The sequence below is a fragment of the Peromyscus leucopus genome, chromosome 5 (assembly GCF_004664715.2).
Source record: "Peromyscus leucopus breed LL Stock chromosome 5, UCI_PerLeu_2.1, whole genome shotgun sequence".
Taxonomy (NCBI): domain Eukaryota; kingdom Metazoa; phylum Chordata; class Mammalia; order Rodentia; family Cricetidae; genus Peromyscus; species Peromyscus leucopus.
The window spans coordinates 62550864-62575881 of record NC_051067.1 but is presented as its reverse complement, the minus strand read 5'-3'; the positions used below and the strand labels follow the sequence as shown (position 1 = coordinate 62575881).

The window sequence follows — 25018 nt, the reverse complement described above, 5'->3', positions numbered from 1 at the left end:
TTTATACCATTCTTTTGCTAGCTGGTGTATAAAGAAGTCTCCATAATGGCAAAATAATAGGGCCAGCAAGGACTTCACATCATGACTAACGTTAAGGTTAACATGTTAAAATCAAACACTAGCTTCCTCCATCACCCCCACCTTCTCGTCTGTGCAGGTGTGCATGTGTGTGCATGCACAGGTTTCCTTGTGCTTTCAGAAGGCCCACCTCTCTGCTCTCTGTAGACCAGGGTTGTGCTCTCCGTGTTCACTCAGTCTCTAAGGAGGGAAGTGAGAGCTGGTGTTGGTAAGAATCCCAAATTAGGTGTTGTACCCAGATCTTTGCCAAAACTGCCTTTCAGTTACCTGAAGTTGCTAATTTACCACTGTAACCAGGGTTCTCAAATCCCAGAGATTGAACTTTTTTTCCTAGGCCTACTTAGTTTTTGAATTAAACTTTTTTAAAGAAAATTTAGTCATCACATTTTAGGTCTCCCTTATTCTCCTCTATGCTCTTTCTCTGTACTCCCTACCCATGCCAACGGCTTTTCTTGGCACAAGAGAAGTAAGTCTGAAAAAGTCATTTAACGTTAACATTTTAAGGCATGTACAATGCACAAAGCCTTTACATGTGGAGGAGGGCACAAAGGGCAGTGTTTAGCAACTAGAATTAGATATTTCTTGGTTCCCATTACTGCATAGCTACTAATGTCTTGACATGTGCCTTGGGTCCTGAATTTTATTAACTAAGAGGAAGCTTAGTAATATCTTTTCTGAAGAAAAGCTATAAAACAATAGTTTTCCTCTTTGTTGCATTCAGGTACACATAAAAATCTGTTGTCATCAGCTTGCACATGCTGTTTAGTTCATATACAACTTGTAGGCTTTGACGGTAAATCAAGATGTACCTTAAGGCCAGGCATGGTGATACATACCTATAATTCTCAGAGGCAGAAACAGAGTTATTGATTTGAAGGCCAGTTTCAGGAAAATTACTTGAAGAAGCATCATGGTATTTTCTGGTCTGAATAAGTGTATTTTGTTCTGATTTTTATTTTCTTATTTGGCTTTTGGGTGTTGGCCTTCTAGTGCCATGGCTTTTGTACAAGTGTGAAATTTGTTACTGTATAAGAATGTTTAATTCTTCACTTCAGTGAAAGATCTCTTTGTGTACTAGATTTCTGTTTAGAAAAATCTTACTGTGGCAGTCACCTGCAGAAAAAATTCTATCAATGAAGTGAGTTGGTGATTAGAACTGAAAGAAAAACAATATCAACAATTAATGTCTACATTTATGTATTTATAAACTAATATATTTAATTCTACTTAACTATTTTATCAGACTATTTGTGATTCCAATGTTATTTTTCCTCCAGTTTAAGATTCTTAATGTGCCCATGTCGTCCCAACTTGCTGCAAATCATTGGAACCAGCAACAAGCAGAACAAGAGGAGAGGATGAGAATGAAAAAGCTCACATTAGATATCAATGAACGACAAGAACAAGAAGATTATCAAGGTATACAAAATTTATAGGCCAGGAATGGTGGCATAGGCCATAGGCTTACAGTGCCGTGACTCTGGAGCTGAGGCAGGAGGATCACCATACATTTGAGGACATCTTAGGCTACATAGTAAGACTCTATCTCAGAAAAAGAAAAAAACCTGTTAATGTAGAGGGGCTGGAAAGATGACTTAGCAGTAAAGAGCACATACTGTTCTTCCAGAGGACCTGAATTTGATTGCTCAAAACTGCATCTGGAGGCTCATAAACTGCCTGTAACTCCAACTCTAGGGGGACCCACTCTGGTTTTCCTTGGCATTCATGGGCACAAAACTCTCTCTCACACACAGTTAAAATTAATTTTTTTGGAAGGAGGGGGCTTGGTTTTCAAGACAGGGTTTCTCTGTATAGCCCTATCTTGGAACTTGTTCTATAGATTAGGCTTGCCTCGAATTCAGGAGCCACCTGCTTCTGCCTCCTAAGTGCTGGAATTAAAGGCATGTACCATCACTCCCAGCTATAAAAATAAATCTTACCAACAGCGGGGCCATCACTCCCAGCTATAAAAATAAATCTTACCAACAGCGGGGCGGTGGTGGCGCATGCCTTTAATCCCAGCACTCGGAAGGCAGAGACAGGCGGATCTCTGTGAGTTCGAGGCCAGCCTGGTCTGCAAAGTGAGTTCCAGGAAAGGCGCAAAACTACACAGAGAAACCCTGTCTTGAAAAACCAAAAAAATAAAAAAAAAATAAAAAAAAATAAATCTTACCAACATAAATAAAAATGTGGAAATTTGGCTATGAAGTTCAATTTGTACCACGCTGAGGACTTGAGTTGGAATTCTTAGCACCCACATAAAACGCCATGTGTGATGATTAACGTTTGCAACCCCAGTGTTGGGGAGGCAGATCCCTGGGGCTTGCTGGCCAAGCCACCTCAAGTAATAGGCAAGGCCCAAGTCCCTGTGAGAAACCCTGTTGAAAAAAACAGGATGGACAGAGTGCCTGAGGAGGAACAACACCCCTAAGTTGTCCTAGAGTATTTGAGATGTAGCTATCAAAATTGTTACTTCCTTAGCTTTTCATGCTTTCAATTCTTCATAATCGTTAGCCTATATAATGCTCTTTTTTGAAAGTTGCTACCTACGTACAAACACCAATGTACTTGAACTCCCTGTATATTTACAAGAGCTAACAGCATTGTTCTCTTTGTTCCTCATCACAGAAATGTTGCAGTCTCTTGCACAACGCCCAGCTCCAGCAAACACCAATCGTGAGCGGCGGCCTCGTTACCAACATCCAAAGGGAGCACCTAATGCAGATCTAATCTTTAAGACTGGTGGGAGGTAAACAGCCTTTACTTGCCTCTTCCTCACAGGAGTTTCTGTTCATGTTTTTGTGAACAAATTGAGAGTTTGGCATTAGACTCAATACAGTTAATTTTACTGAAGCCTGTTACATCACTGCTAAACATGCAAAAATAGCTTAAAAGGCAATGAGAAATAATAGTTTCTTGCCTATTCCATAAAGTGTATGTTGTAGTATTTTTTTGTTTTTTTTTCTGGATCTCGCTCTGTAGACCAGGCTGGCCTGAAACTCACAGAGATCTTCCTGCCTCTGCCTCCCAAGTGCTGGGACTAAAGGCATGCACCACCACTGCCTGGCCTATCTGTCCCTTTTGTAATGTCATCAGAAACCAGAACTGTAGAATGTTTTTATTTTGATATTTACCATAATACTGACATTTCCATTTGATAGGCTAACTTCTCAGGTGTTCTTGTCAATATCCAAGACTTTCTCAACTCAAATAATGTCTTTTTATTATTTTTATATGTTGGGTTGTCAAAAAGTATAAGAAATCAGTTTCCATACTCTCAAGGTTCGAGTCCATACCCTCAAGGCTGGGAAAATGAACCTACAAATACTTGAAAGTTAATTCTGCCCTAGCTATTTTTGGTTTGAGGTTTTTTTGTTTTGTTTTGTTTTTTGGTGGGGTGAGGGTATGTGGGTGTTCAAGACAGAGTGTCTCTGTGTAGCTCTTGATACCCTGAAGCTCACTGTAGACTGGGTTTGCCTTGAACTCATATCTGCCTGCCTCTGCCTCCCAAGTGCTAGGATCAAAGTTGTATACCACAACGCTCAGCTTAGTCATTTATTTAAAACCAAACAAAAATTAAAAGACTTAATACCAAGTATTTCCTAGGAAGTGGGAAACAGATAAGAAATGGGGAAACAGGTACCTAAATATATAAATGCATATATAAACACACTTTTTAAAATAACTTCACATGCATTGCCATTTAGCATGCATGTATATCTGTGTGAGGGTTTCAGATTTCCTGGAACTGGAGTTACACTTATGAACTGCCATGTGGGTACTGGGAATTGAACCCGGGTCCTCTGGAAAAGCAGTCAGTGCTCTTAACCACTGGGCCATCTCTCCAGCCCTGTTTATGCCTTTCTTAGTCTGTTGATGGTGTTGCGTCGTTGTCTTTCCAAAATTCTTTAACATTGTTTGGTTTCCCTTTGCATTTCCCATTGAAAGAGGTAGCTTTGTTTGTTCTTCCTTTCCTCAAAGTAAGGCTATAACTTAGCATTGCGGGTTCACTGAAGCTTCACTGGGAACCCTTCCTGCCTCTTGGGTATTGTCTTAGTCACCCTCACAGTATAAGCTTTGTTTTTTGGTTTTGGAGATTTAAAAATGTAAAAAAAAATAATTTTATGAGTGTTTTGCCTGCATGTACGTCTGTACACCACATACGTCCCTGGTACATGAGGAGGTCAGAAGACACTGGATTCCCTGGACCTGGAGTTCGGGATGGTTGTGAGCCACCATGTGGGTGCTGGGAATGAAATCAGAGTCCTCTGCAAAAGCAACAAGTCCTCCAAACTGCTGAGCCACTCTCCAGCCCCCCTCCCCTTTTATTTACTTATTTTGAGATAGGGTCCTACTATGTAGTTCTGGTGGCCTGGAACTTACTATGTAAACCAAGCTGGCTTTGGACTCAGATCTGCCTGCCTCTTCTTCCTGAATACTGGATTAAAGTACTGCCCCTTTTTTTCCTTATGTACCCATCCCTTGGTTTCTGTAACTGCTGGCATCTGCTTTTTTCCTTCTCTCCGTAACTATGAGCATGGATTGACAGTAAATGTCCTTGTTCCTTGGACTGAGCCTTCTCCTTGCCATCTATACTCTGGAAACGGTTCATCCCTGCTGTGGTCCATTTGCAATCCAGAACTCTTACACCCAAACCTTGAACTTGAGCTTCTGACTACTCAACTGTATATTTGTGCCCTGGCCCAATCCCTTCTCCCACAGTATTCTCCAACTTAGTTAACAGCCAACCCCATTTGTCTACACTGAAAAGGAGGTTTGGGGTTTTGCTCATCCCTTTCCTTCAATTCCCTTGTCTACATAATAAATTCATTTGTGTTCTTCTACTAAGTAACTATTAAGTAATGTTTTCTACCTGAGTGCCAAGATTTAGATCAAGAGCCCAATTGGAGTACTGCAACATTGCTCTTTTAGCTAAGATCAAGTGTAGATTGCTATTGTAGCCCCTCATCAACTTTGTAGTCTGTTTCAATCCTCCCAAGTCATTCTCTTCACTGTTCTGAGATGCAGTCTGCCATATGACTTAGTGACCCCTTCTACTTAAAGCCCATCAGTGGTCCCTCATGCTGAGCTTATAGTATGAACTCTGAATTACACAACTTGGTTAACATTTCTTGTTGTTCTTTCTCATATTCTCAACCAAGGTGGCCTCTTGGTTAACTGTATTCCTTTCTCCCTCTCTCTGAAACCATATCCTGTTTCTCCCCAACCATGGTAGTAGCTCTGTTCCTCTTTTAGGGCCTGCCTTGATATTCTCAGGACTGACCTAAGTAAATAAAGATATGCTGCCATAACACTGTGTTCTACAGAGCAATGCCTACTTAATTACCTGTAGCTTGTCTCCTCCATTCCCCTCAGGAGATTGCTGTAGGGGTAAGGACTGTGCTTTGTCTTTGCTTGTATCTCCTATGTGGCACTTACTTGCTGGCATCTAACTGAATAAATAGGAGTTGAGTATCTTTGCTTGTATCTCCTATGTGGCACTTACTTGCTGGCATCTAACTGAATAAATAGGAGTTGAGTAGATAAAGGGACTTTTTACAGTCTATGTTTAATCACTTAATTTTCTTCAAGTCTCCTCCAAGCTCATTCCTTGTATCCTTTATTTGTGAGAGTCATAACTCTTCAGCTAACTTCTTTAGCCTATTTTATCTAAAACACAACTTTAAAAAAAAAAAGAAAAGAAAAGAAAACCCTAACTTATTCATTTCCTTAGTTAGGTTTTCTATTGCTGTGATGAAACACCACTACCAAAAAGCAAGTTGGGGAGGAAAGGGTTTATTCAGCTAAGACTTCCCAAATTACTGTTCATCACTGAAGGAAGTCAGGACAGGACTCAAACAGGATAGGATCCTGGAGGCAGGAGCTGATGCAGAGGCCATGGAGGGGATGCTACTTACTGGCTTGCTCCCCATGGCTTGCTCAGCCTGCTTTCTTATAGAACCCAGGACCACCAGCCCAGGGATGGCACCACTCCGCCATTGATCACTAAATGAGAAAATGCTTTATAGCTGGATCTCATGAAGACATTTCTTCAACTGAGGCTCCTTCATCTCTGATGACTCTAGCTTGTGTCAAGTTGACACACAAAACCAGCCAGCACAACTGACCCCTTGTGACTTGACACACAAACACATCGCTATTAAGCCACAGCCCTTCCTTTCTTATTCATCCCCAAGATGTCACATTAAAAACCTAAATAACTAAAAGTCCCACAATCTTTACAAATTCAAACACATTAAAATTTCAGTCTCTTTAAAATATCCAGTCTCTGAAAATCCAAAATCTCTTAAAAGTTCAAAGTCTTTCAGCTGTGGGCTCCTGTAAAAATCAAAATTAAATTCTTCCTTCCTTCCTTCCTTCCTTCCTTCCTTCCTTCCTTCCTTCCTTCCTTCCTTCCTTTTTTTAGATTTATTTATTTATTATGTATATAGTATTCTGTCTGCATGTGTCCCTGCAGGCCAGAAGAGGGCACCAGATCTCATTACGGGTGGTTGTGAGCCACCATGTGGTTGCTGGTAATTGAACTCAGGACCTCTGGAAGAGCAGTCAGTGCTTTTAACCGCCGAGCCATCTCTCCAGCCCACCCTTTCTTTCTTTAAGAGGGAAGAAGCAGGGCACAGTCACAGTCAAACCAAAGCAAAACCAAACCCCAGCTGTGTGAATGACACAATGTCCAATGTCTGGGATCCACTCGCACTCTTCTGGACTCCTCCAAGGGGCTTGGGTCACTTCTTGTACCCTGCCCTTGCAGGACACACAGCTAAGACTCTGGCTGGCTCCATGCCACTGCTGCTGCTGTCCTTGGTGGTTGTCTCATGGTATTGGCATCTCCAAACTGCTGGTGTCCTCTGCTGCAACTGGGTTGCACTTTTCACCAATAACCTCTTATAAGCTCTCTTCAGGGTGCCAAACCTCAGCTGCTCTTCATGACCCCTTCAGTCCTGGGCCTTGAGTGCTACTGAGGCTGTAGCTTCACTAATGGCCTCTCCAGTTTTCTTACAGTGCCAAACCTCAGCTGTTCTCCATGACCCCTCCATGCCTTCAAAACCAGTACCACCTGGGTGACTCTTACACTACTAAGTTCTGCTTCCACCTCGAGATACAACCTTGGCTGCCTTTGGAACACAGCTTCTGTGTGCTGACTCTCAGGAAACACTTACTTGAAGATTTCACCTTAGTGAAGCTGGTCTCTTCTTTATCACTACTAAATTCTCATCTCCAGCTGACAAGCATCAAGTATCCAGCAAAGCAAAGGTTTTGCTTTAGTAGTTCTGGTATCATGTTAATCATAGCTGACTCTTCAGCCCAGCTAACCAGAACCATAGAATCTTAAATCAAAATAGCAGATGCCCTGATAGAGTCTTTAAACTTCTCTCTGAAATTTCACAAGCCAGGCTTCCATCTTCTGCACTGCTCTCAACATTATCTTCCAAGCTCCTACAGCTAATCCCACTGAGCTTTCAACACTCAATGGCTTCTCCAGTCCAAATTCTAAATCCTTCCACATCCTCCCAAAAACATGGCCGGGTCTGTCACAGCAATACCCCACTACGCTGGTACCAACGTCTTAGTGTTTCTGTTGCTGCAATGAAACCATGACCAAAAAGCAAGTTGGGGAAGAAAGGGTTTATTTGGCTTATACTTCCATATTGCTGTTCATCAGAAAAGGAAGTCAGGACAGGAACTCAAGCAGGACAGAAACCTGAAGGTAGGAGCTGAAGCAGAGGCCGTGGAAAGGTGCTGCTTACTGGCTTGCTCAGCCTGCTTTCTTATAGAACACAGACCAGCCCAGGGATGGCACCTCCCACAATGGGCTGGGCCCTCCCTCATCAATCATTAATTAAGAAATTCCATACAGCCCCAATTTATGGAGACATTTTCTCAATTGAGGTTCTCTCCTTTCAGATACCTCTAGCTTCTGTATCAAGTTGACGTAAAACTAGCCAACATATCCATCATCTTTAAGAATGGCCCTCTGAGCCTGTCATGGTGGCACATGCTTGTCCTAGTACTTGGCCAGGCAGAAACAGGTTATTTCTTTGAGTTCAAGGCTTGCTTGATCATAGCAAGTTCCAGGCCTGCCAGGGGTATATAAAACCCTGTCTCTAAAGGGACAGGGTGGGGGGTGGCATGTGGTGGGAGAGTACTTGGCTCAGTGGTTCGGAGTACTTAGTACTCTTTCTGAGGACTTGAGTTTGGTTGTGGCAGCTTACAACCATCTGTATGTAACTCCAGTTCCAGGGGATCTGACACCTTCCTCTAATCTCCATGAGATCAGGCATGCACATGGTACATATATGTACATACACACAGGCAAAACATTCACATAAATCTTTTTAAAAGCCCTTTGAAAGTATAATGAACAATTTAAAGATGTAGGTGAGCTGGGCAGTGGTGGCACATGCCATTAATCCCAGCACTCCAGAGGCACAGGTAGGCGGATCTCTGTGAGTACAAGACCAGCCTGGTCTACATAATAAGTTTCAGAACAGCTAGGTCTACCCTGTCTTGAAAAACCAAAAAGAAAAGAGAAGAAAAAAAAAAAAAAAACAGGAAAGAAAAAGATATAGGTGTGAATGAACATTGTAAAAGAGAAGGCAAGTGTGTAAACAAGAGGTGTTGAGCTTTTTGGAGTACCAAGTGGTCTCTGGTTTTCAATTTTAAATTCTAAGTGAAGGGGGGCTGGAGAGATGGCTCAGAGGTTAAGAGCACTGACTGCTCTTCAGAAGTCATGAGTTCAATTCTCAGCAACCACATGGTGGCTCACAGTCATCTATAATGAGATCTGGCGTACAGGCAAACTTGCAGAAAGAACACTGTTTATATAATAAAATAAATTTTTTAAAAAAAATTCTAAGTGAAGAGGAGAGAACATCAGGATGGAATCTTCTGGTGGTTTGGGTCCTATTTATTTTCTTTGGTTTTCACTTCAGGATAGCATTGGTAAAAGAATGTGGCATCAACAGGTGTCTTAAGTGCGTTGTAGTAAGGGGCTTTCTGTGTGAAGGAACCTTGAGCCTACATGATAAACACCTGAGAAACTGCCTCCAAATAGATTCTTAAGTTGATGGATTGTTTTTAAAGTCAGTTATTAATATTCATGATTTTACATGTCAGTTAAATGAGATTTCCTTGCAGATTGGTTACTGAAGTAGTGGCAGCATCTTTGCCTAGGGATTTGATCGGCCTAATCAAGAGTTGATAGGAATGTAAATTAAAACTTCAGCCCTTCAGAAAATTACAGGCATTTACCTTGAATGGGGTAAGATGCTTCAAGTAAAACTATTTTCTAAATTTTTCTGTAGTGCTGACCAAGTTGCTTTCTATTCTGTTAGTGTTGAAAACTGAGATTGTGGTGTCTTTCACAAGTGTTGGTACTGATGTCTGGATGCTTCCGTTTCATGTGGATTATTCCAGTGCTCTTCAGACTTTGCAGATGCACATCAATTAGTTCCTGAAATGCATCCTGCCTACTCTTGTTTTTGTTTTGAGACAGGGTATTGCTATGTTGTCTAGGTTGATTTAAGTAATCCCAAGCCTAGTTCTCCCATCTCATCTTTTCAAGCAGTGAGGACATCTGGTTTACAACTTTTATTAATACTCCCCCCCTCCTTGACAAACAAACACATTGCTGGATAATTAACCCAGCTAGGAATATGTTCTACCATTGAGCTAAACCCCCAGCCCATAGTTTTTTTTGAGACAGAATCTCTCTGTGTAGCTCAGGAAGGCCTTCAGCTCTCATAATTCCAGTATAGAGACTGGGATTGTTTTGTTCCACCACACTCCATGTAGGAACTTCTTTATTAGTTTTTATGAAATAGTATACCTCCTAGAATAACATTAACCAGTGTGTGTTAGAAATACTTTTTTCAGCTCTTAGAATCACTCTGGATGATTCCTTGCCTGTAAACTAGTCTTGTGACGCTACTAAAAGTCTGTCTTACAAAGATTTTTAACATTTTCTCCTCTCATCCACTGCACTTATTCCATTTTAGACAGTTGCTTTGTGTTTACTTCAGGAGAGGCCTTTGCATCTTTGAATTCTTTCTTTTAGGGAATGCTTGTGTTGATACACACACACACACACACACACATACACACACACACACACATACACACACACACACCGCTCAGTTAGTCAGTTAGTTCAGTTCTGGGAGGTTTTTTGTTTGTTTGTTTGTTTGTTTTTTCTTTTTTCTTTTTCTGGTAGATAACAGCTCAGGATATACTTCTCCATATTTATATTTTATCCCTTGAAAGTTTCTTGCTGCTATAACCTGCTGCTTGTAAAACATAATGTAGAAGTTCATTCAAGCTGCCATGAAGTGCCACAGATTGAGTGGTTTCAGCAGCAGAAGTTTGTTGTCTAAGTTTTGGAGACAGGAAATGTGAGGCCAGGGAATCAGCAAGGTTGATTTCTTCTGAGCTGTGAAGAACATGTTCAGGCTTCCCAGCTCCCAGAAGCTTGCTGGCAGTCGGTGGCTTGTAGATGTATCACCCTAGTCTGTCGTTATCTCCCCATAGCATTCTTTCTGTGCCATACTTTCTTTCATTTCATCCCTGTGTCCATTCTTCATTTTATAAGAACATAATCATGTCCCACCCCATCCCAGCATGGCCACATTTTAACTCATTCCATATGCCCAACAGCTGTTTACAAATAAGATTACAGTCTGATGTTTTATAGGTTAGACTTCACCATATGCATTTTGGTGATACACAAATCAACCACTCATAAACTGTGATTTCTTAACATCTTAGAAATTAGTTGTAGAGAGCCAATATGGTGGCACATGCCTGTTATAATCCTATGACTTGGGAGCAGAAGGCAGGAAAATCAGGAGTTCATAATTATCCTCAGCTACATAGTGAGTACAAGGCCAGGTTGGGCTCCATATGACCATATCAAAAGTATGGGAGAGGGAGAAGGTGGAAGACAGAGAAATTAGCTGCAAAGGGTTGTAGGGGCACACCTCCTATGGAGAACATGTATGATCTTCGAAAAGCATTTACTTGGAGAAGTCAGTGTCAGGTGCCTTACTCTTCCTTGTCCTGTAGTAGTAAAGTTCCTAACGTCACCCTGTTTGTACCTTTAGGAGACGTTGATCCAGCAGCACGTGTCATTTCATTAGGTCCTGTATCTGATGTTGTGGATAGTGGAGTCCTCCAGCAATTGAATGAGAGCAGCGGACACATCTCAGCATGTCGGTCTAGAGAGTTGCGAATCTAAACCTGGGACAGGCTGGGGCCAAGAGGCAGAAACACCAGCCTCTGCCAACACCGGAACAAGCCGACGCTTCCAGACAAGGCAGAAAGGCCTTTTGTAATGGAAATCACGTGAGGGTTAATCTTCTCTTGAGAATGGCAGTCAAGAAATGAGAAGGTTCACTTGACTACAGAGCAGTTACACCAGGAAGAGCGTCAATGAGATGACTGAGCCAGAGAAGACACGGTTGAGATGGGAATGGTATGGGGGAAATGAACTTGAGTTTTAAACTTGATTTAAGTTACAGTGTCTCTGAATTGAACATCCCATGTTGGAAGAAGATACACTTGGGGGCTCCAGGACTACAGTAGAAAAGTATAGAGCAAGCAGTAAAATCTTCTAGTAAAAACTTACATGCAGGACAACAAAATGATGAAAGATATACAAATGCCAGATAAGCCACCAGGAAGGGTTTTGTTAAGGAGTTTGTTTTAAGAGGAACAATGGATGAGGGAGGAAAAACCTGTTTTGTCCATCAGAGTCAGTGATGTAAAATTGCCTATTATAGTGAAAGAAAATGTGAAGACTGTTAATATGCAGAGCATTAATTCAGATGGTTTAGAAAAGTCTGACACCAGCTAAGAACGGGGATACAGTTGAGCCCATTGTAAGTATCATTGAAAACCAAGCGTGCCAGGGAGCATGTCACGGAAGAGCAACAAGGACAACAAGAAGTGGATCAGAGTCTTTTGTTGACCTTCATGGGTTTACAGCCTCTGTGTCTAAACAAAATATGGAAACAAGTAGAGCTCTTACTTTGCTTTTGTTTTCGTTTCATTTTGTTTTCTCCCCCTTCCCCCAGTAGAAATGAGGGTTCTTAGTCTGTTTCTGACAGTCTGTTAATTTATTAGGATAGGTATCTTTCATTTGCTTTCAATAGGCATAGTGATTTAGTTAAAGAACACATCTGTATGCTACAACTCGATTACATCTTTTTTTCTATTTTGCATCTTTCTTTTACCATGTTTCAGTTTCTGCATGTAGATTTCAATAAGAAACAAAACTTGTAAAGTTGTAACATTTCACATGGAAATGCTGCCCAATCTTCACCAGCTTCAGGAATCTGACCTTTGCCGATGCTGCAATAAAGTGTTGTAATTTGGATTTGGCATGATTTGTTTTATTTGGTTTGGGAAACCTTTCAACTGATCAGCTAGGATCACCCATGGTCGTCTTCATGCTTTATAAGAATATTCTCTGATAGATACGGTAGTACATGACTCTAATCCCAGAACTCACTGCTGAGGCAGGAGGATCACAAGTTGGAAGGCTAACCTGAGCTATATAGTGACCTGAGTATATAGTGAGACTTTGTCTTTATTGTTATTTTATTATTATATTTTAAATAAGGTCCTCCTATAGCCTTGGCTGTTTGTACTCATTCTGTAGACTTTGGAACTCAGTACATAGACTTGGGAATCCGCCTGCCTCTGCTTCCCAAGTGCTGGGATTAAAGGCGTATGCCGCCATGCACAGAAGACATTGTCTTTAGAAACCAGGTAGTAGGTGTCTTGCCTAGCATGGCCCAGGCCCTCTGTTGCATCTCTAAGGAATATGAAACAAACAAAGGGAAGAACTTCCTCCCAATGTTGGTAAGTTAGTCCCTCACACATGCACATTTACCAAAGATAAACATGTTCACAAACCCAGCTGTCAGACTTCTTCCTTCCTTCCTTCTAGTGATCCACCTTTAAGAACTAAGGAGCTGCCGGGCGGTGGTGGCGCACGCCTTTAATCCCAGCACTCGGGAGGCAGAGGCAGGAGGATCTCTGTGAGTTCGAGGCCAGCCTGGGCTACCAAGTGAGCTCCAGGAAAGGCGCAAAGCTATGCAGAGAAACCCTGTCTCGAAAAACAAACAAAAAAAAAAACAAACAAACAAACAAAAAAAAAAAAAAAAGAACTAAGGAGCTTAGAACCCACCTGAGAACCTTTCTCAAGGTAAGCCCTGCACTTTCCTAGCAGGGCCTCAGACACCCTTATATATATTGCCTTTGCAGGACAGCCATTGCAGAATTGACCCACTTAAAACCAAGCAGCCAGCCAGGGGGATCGTCATAGGCAATAGTATATGGTGGGAAGAACAAAGAAGGATAAGATGAGAAAAGTGGAGGAAGAAAAAGAAACAAAAGAAGCAGCCCAAGGAGCCCAGTAATGGGTGGGATTGTAACTGCCCGGCCCTAGGTTTGAACCCCAGTACCACAAATAACAAAAGTTAGGACTGCAATAAGCCCCATCCTGCCAGTAATAATAATACCAACCCAATAAGCCAGTGGGATATTACCCTAGAATATAATAAAAATTAGCGTGGAGAGAAGCATTCATTCTGCAGGTGAGTCATCCTGAGAGGGGTCCTGTCAATCAGTGTGAGTACTTGTTGGGAATCTAAGGTCAGCAATTGTGGAGATTGCTGTGGGATGTTTTGTGTGCTGTGAATATGTGTTGCTCTGATAGGTTGATAAATAAAATGCTGATTGGCCAGTAGCCAGGTAGGAAGTATAGGTGGGACAAGGAGAATTCTGGGAAAAGGAAGGAGGCTGAGTCAGGAGTTGCCAGCCCACTGTCCAGGGAGCAGCATGTAATGGCACACAGGTAAAACCACGGAATGCATGACAACATATAGATTAACAGAAATGGGTTGAGTTTAAGTGTGTAAGACCTAGTCAGTGGTAGGCCTGAGCTAATGGCTGAGTAGTTTTAATTAATATAAGCCTCTGTTTACTTGGGTCTGAGCGGTCAGGTGGGACACAGGAATTTTATAAGTGGGACCTTGGTTCCAGGTGAACACAGGAAATTTCATCTACAGGAGATTATTTATTATTACAGCAAATAATTTCACTATAGGAAGTAAGTGCTGGAATATTGAGACTACTTTACTAGTAGTAAAAAGAGAGCCTCCAGGCTTCCTAACGATTCCAACTGTATATAAGCTCTTTATCCACAGTGAGAAACTAAAGGGCAGAGATTAAATGTGTCCTAGGTCCTCATTTGGAAGTGATTTTAAAGTATTTAAAATACTTACACTTTCAGGGGATGGGAGAGATGGCTCAGTGGTTAAGAGCATTGGTTTTTCTTTCCAGAAGACCCAGATTGAAGTCCCTGCACCTACATGGTGCCCAACAACTGTGATTCCAATTCCAGGAGATCTGATAACCTCTGGCCTGTGAGGACATACATACATGGTACATAGATGTACGTGAAAGCAAAACATTCATATACAAAGTAAAAATAAATTATAAAAAATTAAGGTGTTTATGACTCAGGGATTAACTTTGAGCTATCTAGACTTCAATATGTTATTTACTTAAAAGATAATTTGAGTTTGCTTAAAGCAAAGGTGATTATTATAAGGATTCTAAGTATAAGGCAGTGTTCAGGAATCTGTGGACGTTAGACAAGTAAGTGCAAGCAGAAATGTTCTCTGCTCCTACCCATTGTTCATGCTCATGGTAGACTGCTCTTGTTACTTAACAAAATGTCACAGACTGGGCAGTTTAAGCAATGGCTCTGGAGGCTGCATGTCCAAGGGTAGGCAGGGTTGGTTTCTTCTGAGGCCTTCTTTTGTTCTGCAGAGGCTTCTTCACTGTGTCCTCACACAACCTTTTTATGTACAACATCTGTCTTTTTTTTTTTTTCTTTCTTTTTTTTTTTGAAGACGCATAGCCCCCTCTTTTGTGTTGTTGTTGTTTTTTTTTTCTTCCGGTTTTTGGTTTTTCAAAATAGGGTTTCTATGTGGAGCTTTGGTGCCTGTCCTGGAACTTGCTCTGTAGATCAGGCTGGCCTGGAACTCACAGAGATCTGCCTCTGCCTTTCAAGTGCTGGGATTAAAGGCATGTGCCACCACCGCCCGACGCCCATTCTGCCTTGGAACTTGGTATGTAACAAAAAATCGTCTTGAACTTCTGATCTTCCCAGGTACATGAGTCACCATTCTTGGTTTCTGTAGTGCTAGTGATCAAAGCCAGGGTCTCATTCATTTTAGATATGCACTCTGCCAGCTAAGCCACCTCCCCAGTCCTTTCTTCACAACAGTGCTCAAATGTCTGAGGGGTTGGTTTTATTTTGAAATGGTCTCTATATAGCTCAGGCTGGCCTGGAGCTCATGGACTGTGCCACTACACCTGGCATTTCCATAGGTGCAGAGACCTACTTAATGGACTGCAACCAAGTGTGACTATGTGAAGAATGGCTGGCTGTCTTGGCTGGGACATCTCTGGACCTGATCTGATCCCAGGATCCCTGTGAACTTCCCAAAGGAAGAATGCTTTGTATACTTGAGCTAATACAAAAATTTAGATGTGAAGTTTCCCACATAGTTGTAAGTTTCATTTCTAACTTTCAGCTTTTCTAGAACTCCCAAATATTGTTCATAAACAACTCTAAATATCCTTTCACTCTGTATGGCTGGCACCAGCATTGAAGCAGTCAAACCAAGGCTTTAGACTTTAGGCAAATATAAAATACAGGTAAAAATCAATTTCAAGTTTTATAAATCCTGTTGTGTAAACATGCATTGATGTTTATATTCTGCTTCATATATGACACTAAGAATTAGGTTGTATAGTCAGCCTGACGTTACGATTCATGAATTTAAACATTTCTATAAATACTTGGAAAGGATAGGAAAACAAGACAAATGTTTATGCAGTCTGTTCTACATACCAAGCACTGTTCTAAGCAATGGAGATACAGAGGTAGGAGTTGAGGGGTGTTTCTCCCTATAATGGATTAACTTGCTAACAAGGACACAGAAAAGTAATGTAAGCAAGTCAGTGAAACGAAGCAAGATGTTTTCTATACAGTGCTTGGGACAGCATTTGGCCCATAGGAAGTTTGTTTTGTGGTTGTTGCAGTTTACTCACTTTTTCATGTGGTGTCTCCCCCTCTGGAGTATCTAACCTGCCCTTTTTGGCCTGCTTGTCCTACTTGCCCTTCAAGGTCCAGTTCAAAGCTGAGTATGGTGGTGGCACATGCCTGTACCAGCACTTGGGAGGGTAAGGAAGATTTAGTCCCGGGCCAGCCTTGTATATTCAGCAAGACCTTCCCTTCTCTTATTGATTTAGCTCAAGCACTACTCCGGGAAAACCTAGCCATTATCTTTTCAGTTTAAGGTGGTACTCTTGTGCCTGCCTTCCTGCCCCTGGAGGAAACAGAGAGCACAGCCCATGTGTAGAGATGTAAGATGAGAAATAAGGTGCGTAACAGATGCTCTCCCTCTGGCTTCTAAGGAAATGTGCTTAGGAGAGGGTTTGTCATGTCCAGTTACCTGCTGGCCTCCTTGGTTTGGAAAGGGCCTTACTACTCTACAGGTTCAGGCTCCCTATCTAGTTTACCTTGACTAGTTGAGCTCATAATTTGGAAAATAGAAGCAAGTGCATGGGTCTGTTTCTCCAGCTGACACTTGACTCTGGATGTTAGCATAGCCATGATGACTTAGAGCCTATTTGGGTCCATCAATGCTAGCCGAAAGCATCTTCATAGGCAGAGAGTAGCATTCTGATGACGTGAACTGAGGCAGTCAGGCCTCAGAGATGCTTGCTCTGATCTAGAACATTTCTACAAGGAAGCCAAAGGCAAAAGAAATGTTTTCTGCTTTCAGGGGAACAGAGGAAGAAGCAGACTGGCCAAGGTTACTCTTTTTGTGTGTTGAGCATCAGCTGCAGCACTGTCTGTCTTCATAACTTCCAGGAGTTATTATTGGTCTCAAACCTTCAGCTTTTTCATCTGTAAAGTGGGGAAAATTTAGGGTTGTGTGAGAAAGGAATAGGATGATGGGCTGGAGGCTCAGCACAGCGGCTGAGTGCTCCAGAGACATCAGTGTGAGCAGTTGTACCATTTCTTCGGCATCTGTGTGCCTGATACAGTGCATACAAAGTGAATTGAGCAAGCTGTGTCCTTGACAGTCTCATAAACCAAGTACACAGAGCCAACATGAGGTTCAGTCCCGGCAGCCAAAGTCACACAGGCAGATCCAACTAACAACTCTTCTTCATTGCTTGTAGTAAAGTGTTTGAGCAGTAATGAGTATACTACCCTTTGGATGAAGCTAGGCTGGTCAAGCTGTGGTTCCTTGCCAAGTAATATCCCCATTTCCCCAGAGATCTGCAGACATAATTTTTTTTTCTGTGCACATCTCCCCTAACCACTAACAAAGGCTGATAGTTAAATCAACACTATCGAGAAGTATGTAGTAGTTCCAGCTTATGATTTCCATAACCATAAAAATCTTGACTTTTTTTTTTTCCTGAGCTCTCCAAAATACCAGGCAAAAATGCTTGTTGTAGGGCTAGGTAGATAGCTCAGCAGGTAAAGGCACTTGCTGCCAAGTCAGACTCATGACCTGACTTCAATCCCTGGGACCCAGATGGTGGAAAGAACGAACTTATTTCTGAAATTGTCTTCTGACCTCCATATATATGTACTGTGACACATCCCACCCCATCCCCACATATAACACACAATAAATACATAAATGTAATTATAAAAATAAAAAAGAGTGGACTGTTAGGCCAAATCACTTTGGGGTTTTTCTAAGAGTCAGAACTGGCACGATCCAGGGTGTATCTTCGAAGGCTGGAGAGCCTTGAAACCCCACAGGCTGGAGGCTTTTTCTTTCAGTAAACAGTGGACCAAGAAAATGCTCAGAGTCATCTAGAAATTGTGAAGATGGGGCTTTACTAGGCTTCCTTAAGAGTTGGCAAATAACTAGAAATAAAGAGCAAAAGAGGACAGTTTTGTTTCTGAGTCAATTTTGACCACCACTTGTGTTTCCAGCTCAAAGGGACATGGCAGTTCTCCATTCGGTGAACCCATGTTTATGACAGTCTCTGTGCTGGGGACATTGTACTAACAATTGAGTCTCTGAGGGATGCTACATGTCTTTAATGATTTGCAATCTGATTACCACATCCAGAATATTCACCTTCATCTTGCAACATAGGACCAGCTTTCTAACTGTCTTTTTCCCTCATTCCAGTGTAGTAGAAGGGATGCAGACTATGGAGTTAGATGAGGCTGCATTTGAATTTGGACCCTTACCATTTCCTGAATAAGTTTTGTAAGCTGAGCCCCTTTTAACTCAATTATACAACAGTGGGGGGGGGGCGATGACAAATAAGTGAACAAACAGCTTTTCCAGGGCATTGTGAAAATTGGATGCAAAGTGTTCAACACTTACTGTATGCTGACTTTACAGTGATGTGCAAGGCAGGCAAAGCCCTGCTTCTGGGGAGCCTCTGTTTCAGGAGGGAACACCACATGAACAAGTATGAGGCCATCAGACAGGAAAGTTAGGGTGGACACTGCCTCACTGCCCAACCATCTTTGTGTAAACACTTGCTCTGAGAGCTACAAGGCGTGTACTTGGCAGGCAGCATTTGACTGATAGCCCTGGGGATGGTCTCAGCTGTGCACTTGGCCAAAGGTAGCTCAGGAAAGCTCCATATAAAGACATTAATGCAGGTTGACAAAGGTCTGGTCATCCAAGGCCCAAGTCAAAGCAACTCTGAAGGGCCAGTCTGAATGCAAAGCTCATGGTATGTCCTTAGGCCCACGACAGCAGTTCTGCAACAGGTGTCTGTGGAGATGGGGGCTGTGGAGTAGGAGGAGTCCTCTGCTCTGAGAAGGCAGAGCCAAGACCTGAGTATTCAGCAGTCAGCCCTTGGACAGGGCATTCACTCTTGGTGAAATGTTCAGAGGAAGGAACAAGAATGGCCATCAGAAGAGCCAGGGAAAGAGGAGGAATAGATAGATGGAAAACGGATTGGAGAGCAGGAACCATGCCAGAGAGGATCTTGTAAGCCAGAGCAAGAACTTAAGACTTCTAAGCTGTGGATACAGGTTTGATTGCTTTAAAGCCCTCCTCAGGCTGGAGATTGCAGATGGAGTTAAGAGAAGCAGGTGGGAATGTAGCCAGAATCTAGACAAGGTACTGTGGGGTGATGTGGACAGAGGCAGTCGGGACTGTGGGGTGATGTGGACAGTGGCAGTCGGGACTGTGGGGTGATGTGGACAGTGGCAGTCGGGACTGTGGGGTGATGTGGACAGTGGCAGTCGGGACTGTGGGGTGATGTGGACAGAGGCAGTCGGGACTGTGGGGTGATGTGGACAGTGGCAGTCGGGACTGTGGGGTGATGTGGACAGAGGCAGTCGGGACTGTGGGGTGATGTGGACAGAGGCAGTCGGGACTGTGGGGTGATGTGGACAGAGGCAGTCGGGACTGTGGGGTGATGTGGACAGAGGCAGTCGGGACTGTGGGGTGATGTGGACAGAGGCAGTCGGGACTGTGGGGTGATGTGGACAGAGGCAGTCGGGACTGTGGGTTATGTGGACAGAGGCAGTCAGGGTCTGTCTTCTGAGGAGTTCTCACTGTCTTGATGGTAATGGGATAAAGGGGGGTAGAGTAAAGGCACTCAGGGCTCCTGGACTGAGCATGTGAAAGGTGGGCTGGGGGAGCCTGTAAAGAAAGTTCCCAGCGGTGTCACTCACTGAGGGTAAGAGCTCACACTGCTATTCATGTAGTTTGTGGACCTGGCACCAGGCCTACTAATTTTAGAGGCTTTCGGTGAAAATGGCCATTGCCAAATGGACCTGTCTCCAGAGACTTCCCAACCTGCAAGTCTTCCAGATGGTAGAGACGACTTTGCTTCCCAGAGAGGCACAGGAGGCACCGGTGGAGCTGAGTTTTCTGTCAGAACTGCTGCTCAGCAGTGAGACGTGGGCTCTGCCTGTCCTCTTGGGACCCATGGTTCGAGGCATGGGGCTTGAGGGAGTGAAGAGAATGTCCTCTTTAGGGACAGAAACTCCATGAGAAAGGGGGCTGACGGTAAGCCGATTCTTGCTTGACCTGGATTTGCCTATCAGTGGATTTGACTAGTATTTGCTTGCTCACTGTGTGTTTTGCATCGTTTTGAGGGAGCCTGGTGAGACTTCAGCCAAGTGGTCTATGGTGACAGTGTCGGTGCATGTTACACACCTGGATCAAGCCAGACTCCCAGCCACAGCCTGCTGTTGTCCCTCCTAGACACCCGAGCCTCACTTAGCAACCCTTGTTGCCTGCGGCTCCTGAGGCATTGTTTTGATTCTCACACTGAGTTTGATATTACGTAAGAGCTCCATCTCTGCCTAGCCCTTGTCTCGGCGGAGGCTCTGCTTCTTCCCTAAGTTTTATATTTTGCATTCAGTACTTAAGTGATCAAAGAAGTCATTTCTTTGAGTTGTGAGGTTTAAGTATCTGTGCCACCCCTCCACACCTTCCGTGGTCTAAGGATCAAACCCAGAGCATGCTAAGCAGTCTCTACCTGAGCCAGCCACCTCCTGGGTTTAGACTTACTTTGGCCCAAGAATATCTAATTCCTGCAGTGCTGTTTGCAGGGCTGTCCCCCCTCGGAATAGCTTTTGTACCTCTGGCAGTCGGTTGAACATAGCTGTGTGGGTGTATTGTTCTGCCCCTTTGACCCCTGAGTCTTCTACAAACACCATGCAGCCTTGATAACTGTAGCTAAACAGTAAGCCTTTTGGGTGGAGTGACTCTTCCCACTGGTTCTTTCTCAAGATTGTGTCAGCTAAATCTAGCTCCTGCTATACAATATGACAAGTTGCCTATGTCTGTGAATTCCTTCCTGGACTTTTGATAGGAATTATGCTAGTATTTTAGGCTAGTATAGGTGGAATTATTTCCTTGATTTCATTTCCTGCTTCTTCGTTGTCAAATGCAGTTGACAGCTTATGTCTCCTATAACATTGCTGGGCTCCTTAGTGCTGGTAGCTGTTGTGTGTATTCCTTGAGAACTTCTTCAGACAGGAGTGTGTCTTGCTTTCCAATCCAGACATCTTCTGTTTGTTTTCTCATCTGGTTGCACTGGCTAGAAACTCTAGTACAGTGATCATTAGAAGAGGTTTGTGCTTGCCTTGGTTCTGATCTGGGGAGAAAAGCATTCCTCTTTAGCCCTGCAATGTAAACAAAGAAAAACATCCACCACCGTGTAAGATTCAAGAAGGAAAACCATGTACCACCATGAAGATCCAAGAGAGGGGAGCTTGGGTAAGGACCATTTAGGAAGATCAGCCCACTGAGGGCAGGAAGTTCATTGTTCCAGTAGATGAGCTGTCCACAGGAGAAGGTAGGCTTGGTGCGGCTGACTTAGCATGGGTTTGCTGTGCCTTCTGATGGAGAAGACCTGTTCTCTATTCATGATACCTTCAGGAGGGACAGCCACAGAGCCCTCCAGAGCAACTGCCAACACAGACTGCAGCTCTACCCCATCACTCTGGCCTGGAGCCAGCTGAGGAATAGACAAGAGGTGCTTCCCACCATTCAAGAAGAGAAATCCAAGACCGAGCCTATGAGACACATTCTGAGGCACCGGCTGCCCTTGGGAGCCTTGCAGGCCGCCTTCCTGTATTAACCTGACCTTTACCTGTTCCTTCACATGTTCCTTCCTTGGTAACACATTCATTTGTTTCTTGCACTTGAATTAACATGGACATGTCAAGGTATCTCCTGAGGCACTGAAAAGCCCAACATAGACCGACAGGACCTTATTCACCAGAGATTTATCACTCACAGCAGAAGAAGAAATCTCAAGTAAACTTTGTGGGCAATGTGAACTCTGTGGTGAAAGAGCCATTGCTCTGAGCACTCAAGAAACCAACAGCTCAACTGGGTGGTGGTGGTGCACGCCCTTCATCCCAACACACGGGAGGCCGAGGCAGGCAGATCTCTGTGAGTTCGAGGCCAGCCTGGTCTACATAGTGAGTTCCAGGACAGCCAGGGCTTTTACACAGAGAAACTCTGTCTAAGAAAAGAGAAAGAAAGAAAAGGAAAGCAACAGCTCTTCTTCTAAGTGTGGGTAGCTGCTGAGACATGTAGCTAGAGTAGATAGGAGACCATGCACAGAGTCAAGCTGTGCCCTAGAAGATATGAGATTTTTGCCTTTCATCCCTCTAAAACTTAAGAACCTGAGTCAGGAGAATCAAGAGTTTGAGGCCACACTGGACTGTATGAGAGCCTGCTAAAAACAAAGCAAAAAACCAAAAACTCCCCAGAGTAAGTTTTCCTAAGGGATGTAGCTCTTAAAAGATGTCTCGGTTAGGGTTTCTATTGCTGTGATGAAACACCACTACCAAAAAGCAAGTTGGGGAGGAAAGGGTTTATTCAGCTAAGACTCCCCAAGTTACTGTTCATCACTGAAGGAAGTCAGGACAGGAACTCAAACAGGGTAGGATCCTGGAGGCAGGAGCTGATGTAGAGGCCATGGAGGGGATGCTGCTTACTGGCTTGCTCCCCATGGCTTGCTCAGCCTGCTTTCTTGTAGAACCACCAGCCCAGGGATCAACTGGGCCCTCTCCCATTGATCACTAAGTGAGAAAATGCCTTATAGCTGGATCTCATGGAGGCCTTTCCTCCACTGAGGCTCCCTCCTCTCTGATGACTCTGGCTTGTGTCAAGTTGACACACAAACCCAGACAGTACAAAAGGCTAGCCATGCTCCAGTATCCGGCCCTACATCTACACCTCCACAGGTAGCACGAAGTGGACTCAGAGAATTTAAAAACAAACAAACTAAAACAAAACAAAAGAAAAACCAGGACATGATGGGGGAAGGGGAAAGTAATGGTGGGGTTGGAGGGGAACTGGAGGGGAGGGAATGGGGGTGGATTTCATTAAAACACATATGCACGAGTGAAGTTCTCAACTTGAAAAATCCAAAGCTGATATGACGCGTGCGTGTGTGTGTGTGTGTGTGTGTGTGTGTGTGTGTGTGTGTGTCTGTGTGTGTGGTCTGTGTCTGTGTATGTGTTGTCTCTGTGTATGTCTGTCTCTGCGTGTCTGTCTGTGTGTCTGTCTGTCTATCTGTGTGTCTGTGTATCTGTGTGTGTGTCTGTGTGTATTTGTGTTTATCTGTGTGTGTCTGTCTGTATATATCTGTGTGTCTGTGTCTGTCTGTCTGTGTGTATGTGTTGTCTCTGTGTATGTCTGTCTCTGTGTGTGTGTCTGACTGTCTGTCTATCTGTATGTCTGTGTATCTGTGTGTGTGTCTGTGTGTATCTGTGTGTATCTGTCTGTGTGTATCTGTGTTTATCTGTGTGTATCTGTGTGTCTGTCTGTGTGTATCTGTCTGTGTGTATCTGTGTATGTGGTGTATGTGCCAGTGTATGTATTATGTGTGTATGTGTGGAGGCTAGAGGTTGACACTAGGTATATTCCTCATTACTTTCCTTTTATTTTTTTAAGACAAGAACTGTCACTAAACTCAGAACTTGCTGATCAGCTAGACTATCCAGAAAACTCCAAATACTCCTGTCTCCACCTCCCCAGTGCTCGGATTACAGGAACACACTGCTGCACTGGATACTGGGGATTGAACTTGGGTCCTCATGCTTATGAGGCAAACACTTTCCCAACTGAGTTACCTCCACAGGTCCTATATGAGACTTGGACAGACATCTGGCAAGACTTTGGGGACATCCTCTAGCAGTGATGCTCCATGTGGACATGACTCAGTCAAGAGCTTCTGAAAAGGCAGTCTACTTCAGCGGGCCTGGGGTAGGGCTTGATTTAGCATTTCTGACAAGCAAAGATGATCCTGCAGATCCTAGGATCATTGTATGAAGAGCCACTTGGTGGAGAACATCTGATGTGAATTGGCTGGAGACTAGTGAGTGAGAAGGGCTGGGAGGGGAGGTAGAGGCCAGATCGAGCTGAGGAGTTTGAACTGTATCTGGCAAGCAACACAACTTCTGAAGGTATTTGGGTCATGAAGTAAGCCAAGCCCAACTTAAGAAGATTAGCTTGGAAATCACTCAATAGACTACAGCAAGGACAACTCAGAAATTTGTCATTCACCTACCCACTTATCCATCCACACACCTACACGCCATCCCTACCCACTATTAGAACATTCTTGGGGAAAGATGAAGAGGACCGGGCTCTTCCCTAAGGGGTTCCAGGGTTTGCATCAATGAGCCACATTATATGAACAGGGTTGTTGGCACCGACACCCATCATGCAGCATTATGAGCTCTGAGACAGAGGCATAAGCTAAGTGCTGTGGACATTCCAAGAAAGAAAACGGCACATTTGGGAGGGTGGGGAAGAGCCCCCCGAAGGAGGGGACGGGGAAACCTCTTGGGAACATTCAAATAACAGTGAGATATATTTGGGTAAAGGAGCGTCCAGTGGAAACATCTTGAGCAAAGGCCAGAAGGAGAGGCAGACAATGGGGAAAAGAATGCTTTTGGGAACTTAGAGAGGCTAGAGATAGAGAAAAGCAGCTGTGGGGCCAGAGAAGTACACTAGTCAGGGCGCCTGTTTGCAAGGGACAAAACTGGTTCATCTAATGTTGGTGTGTTGGTAGCTCACCAACTCGTTGGTGAATAAGCTTAAGTAGGCGCTTAATGTCCTTCCCTGTCCCCGCCTCTCTAAGGATTGTCTCCAAGAGGGAAGGGTGGAGTCAGCTGTCTTAGGGTTATTATTGCTGTGCTAAAATACCATGGGGGAGGAAAGGGTTTAATTGCCTTGCACTTCCATTTTGCTGTACATCATCAAAGGAAGTCAGGGTAGGAACACAAGCAGGATAGAAACTGGAGGCAGGAGCTGATACAGAGGCCCTGGAAGAGTGCTGCTAACTGGCTTGCTCCTCATGGCTTGCT

The 25018-nt window shown here is 43.6% G+C and overlaps 1 protein-coding gene across 7 annotated transcripts in view; it reads left to right on the top strand.

The window, feature by feature from the left end:
* Upf2 (UPF2 regulator of nonsense mediated mRNA decay) overlaps nt 1-12477 on the top strand; it is a 121692-nt gene extending 109215 nt beyond the window's left edge. For 5 of the 7 annotated variants that reach the window (XM_037205975.1, XM_028891718.1, XM_028891699.1 and 2 more), the window contains 2 exons: nt 1356-1497; nt 2707-2831. In XM_037205975.1, the coding sequence (XP_037061870.1) occupies nt 1356-1497; nt 2707-2831 (267 nt within the window). Of the gene's footprint in view, nt 1-1355; nt 1498-2706; nt 2832-11198 lie in introns of those variants that run through there. The other 2 variants (XM_028891689.1, XM_028891682.1) reach the window with 1 other exon arrangement.
* The last annotated feature ends 12541 nt before the right edge of the window (nt 12478-25018 follow it).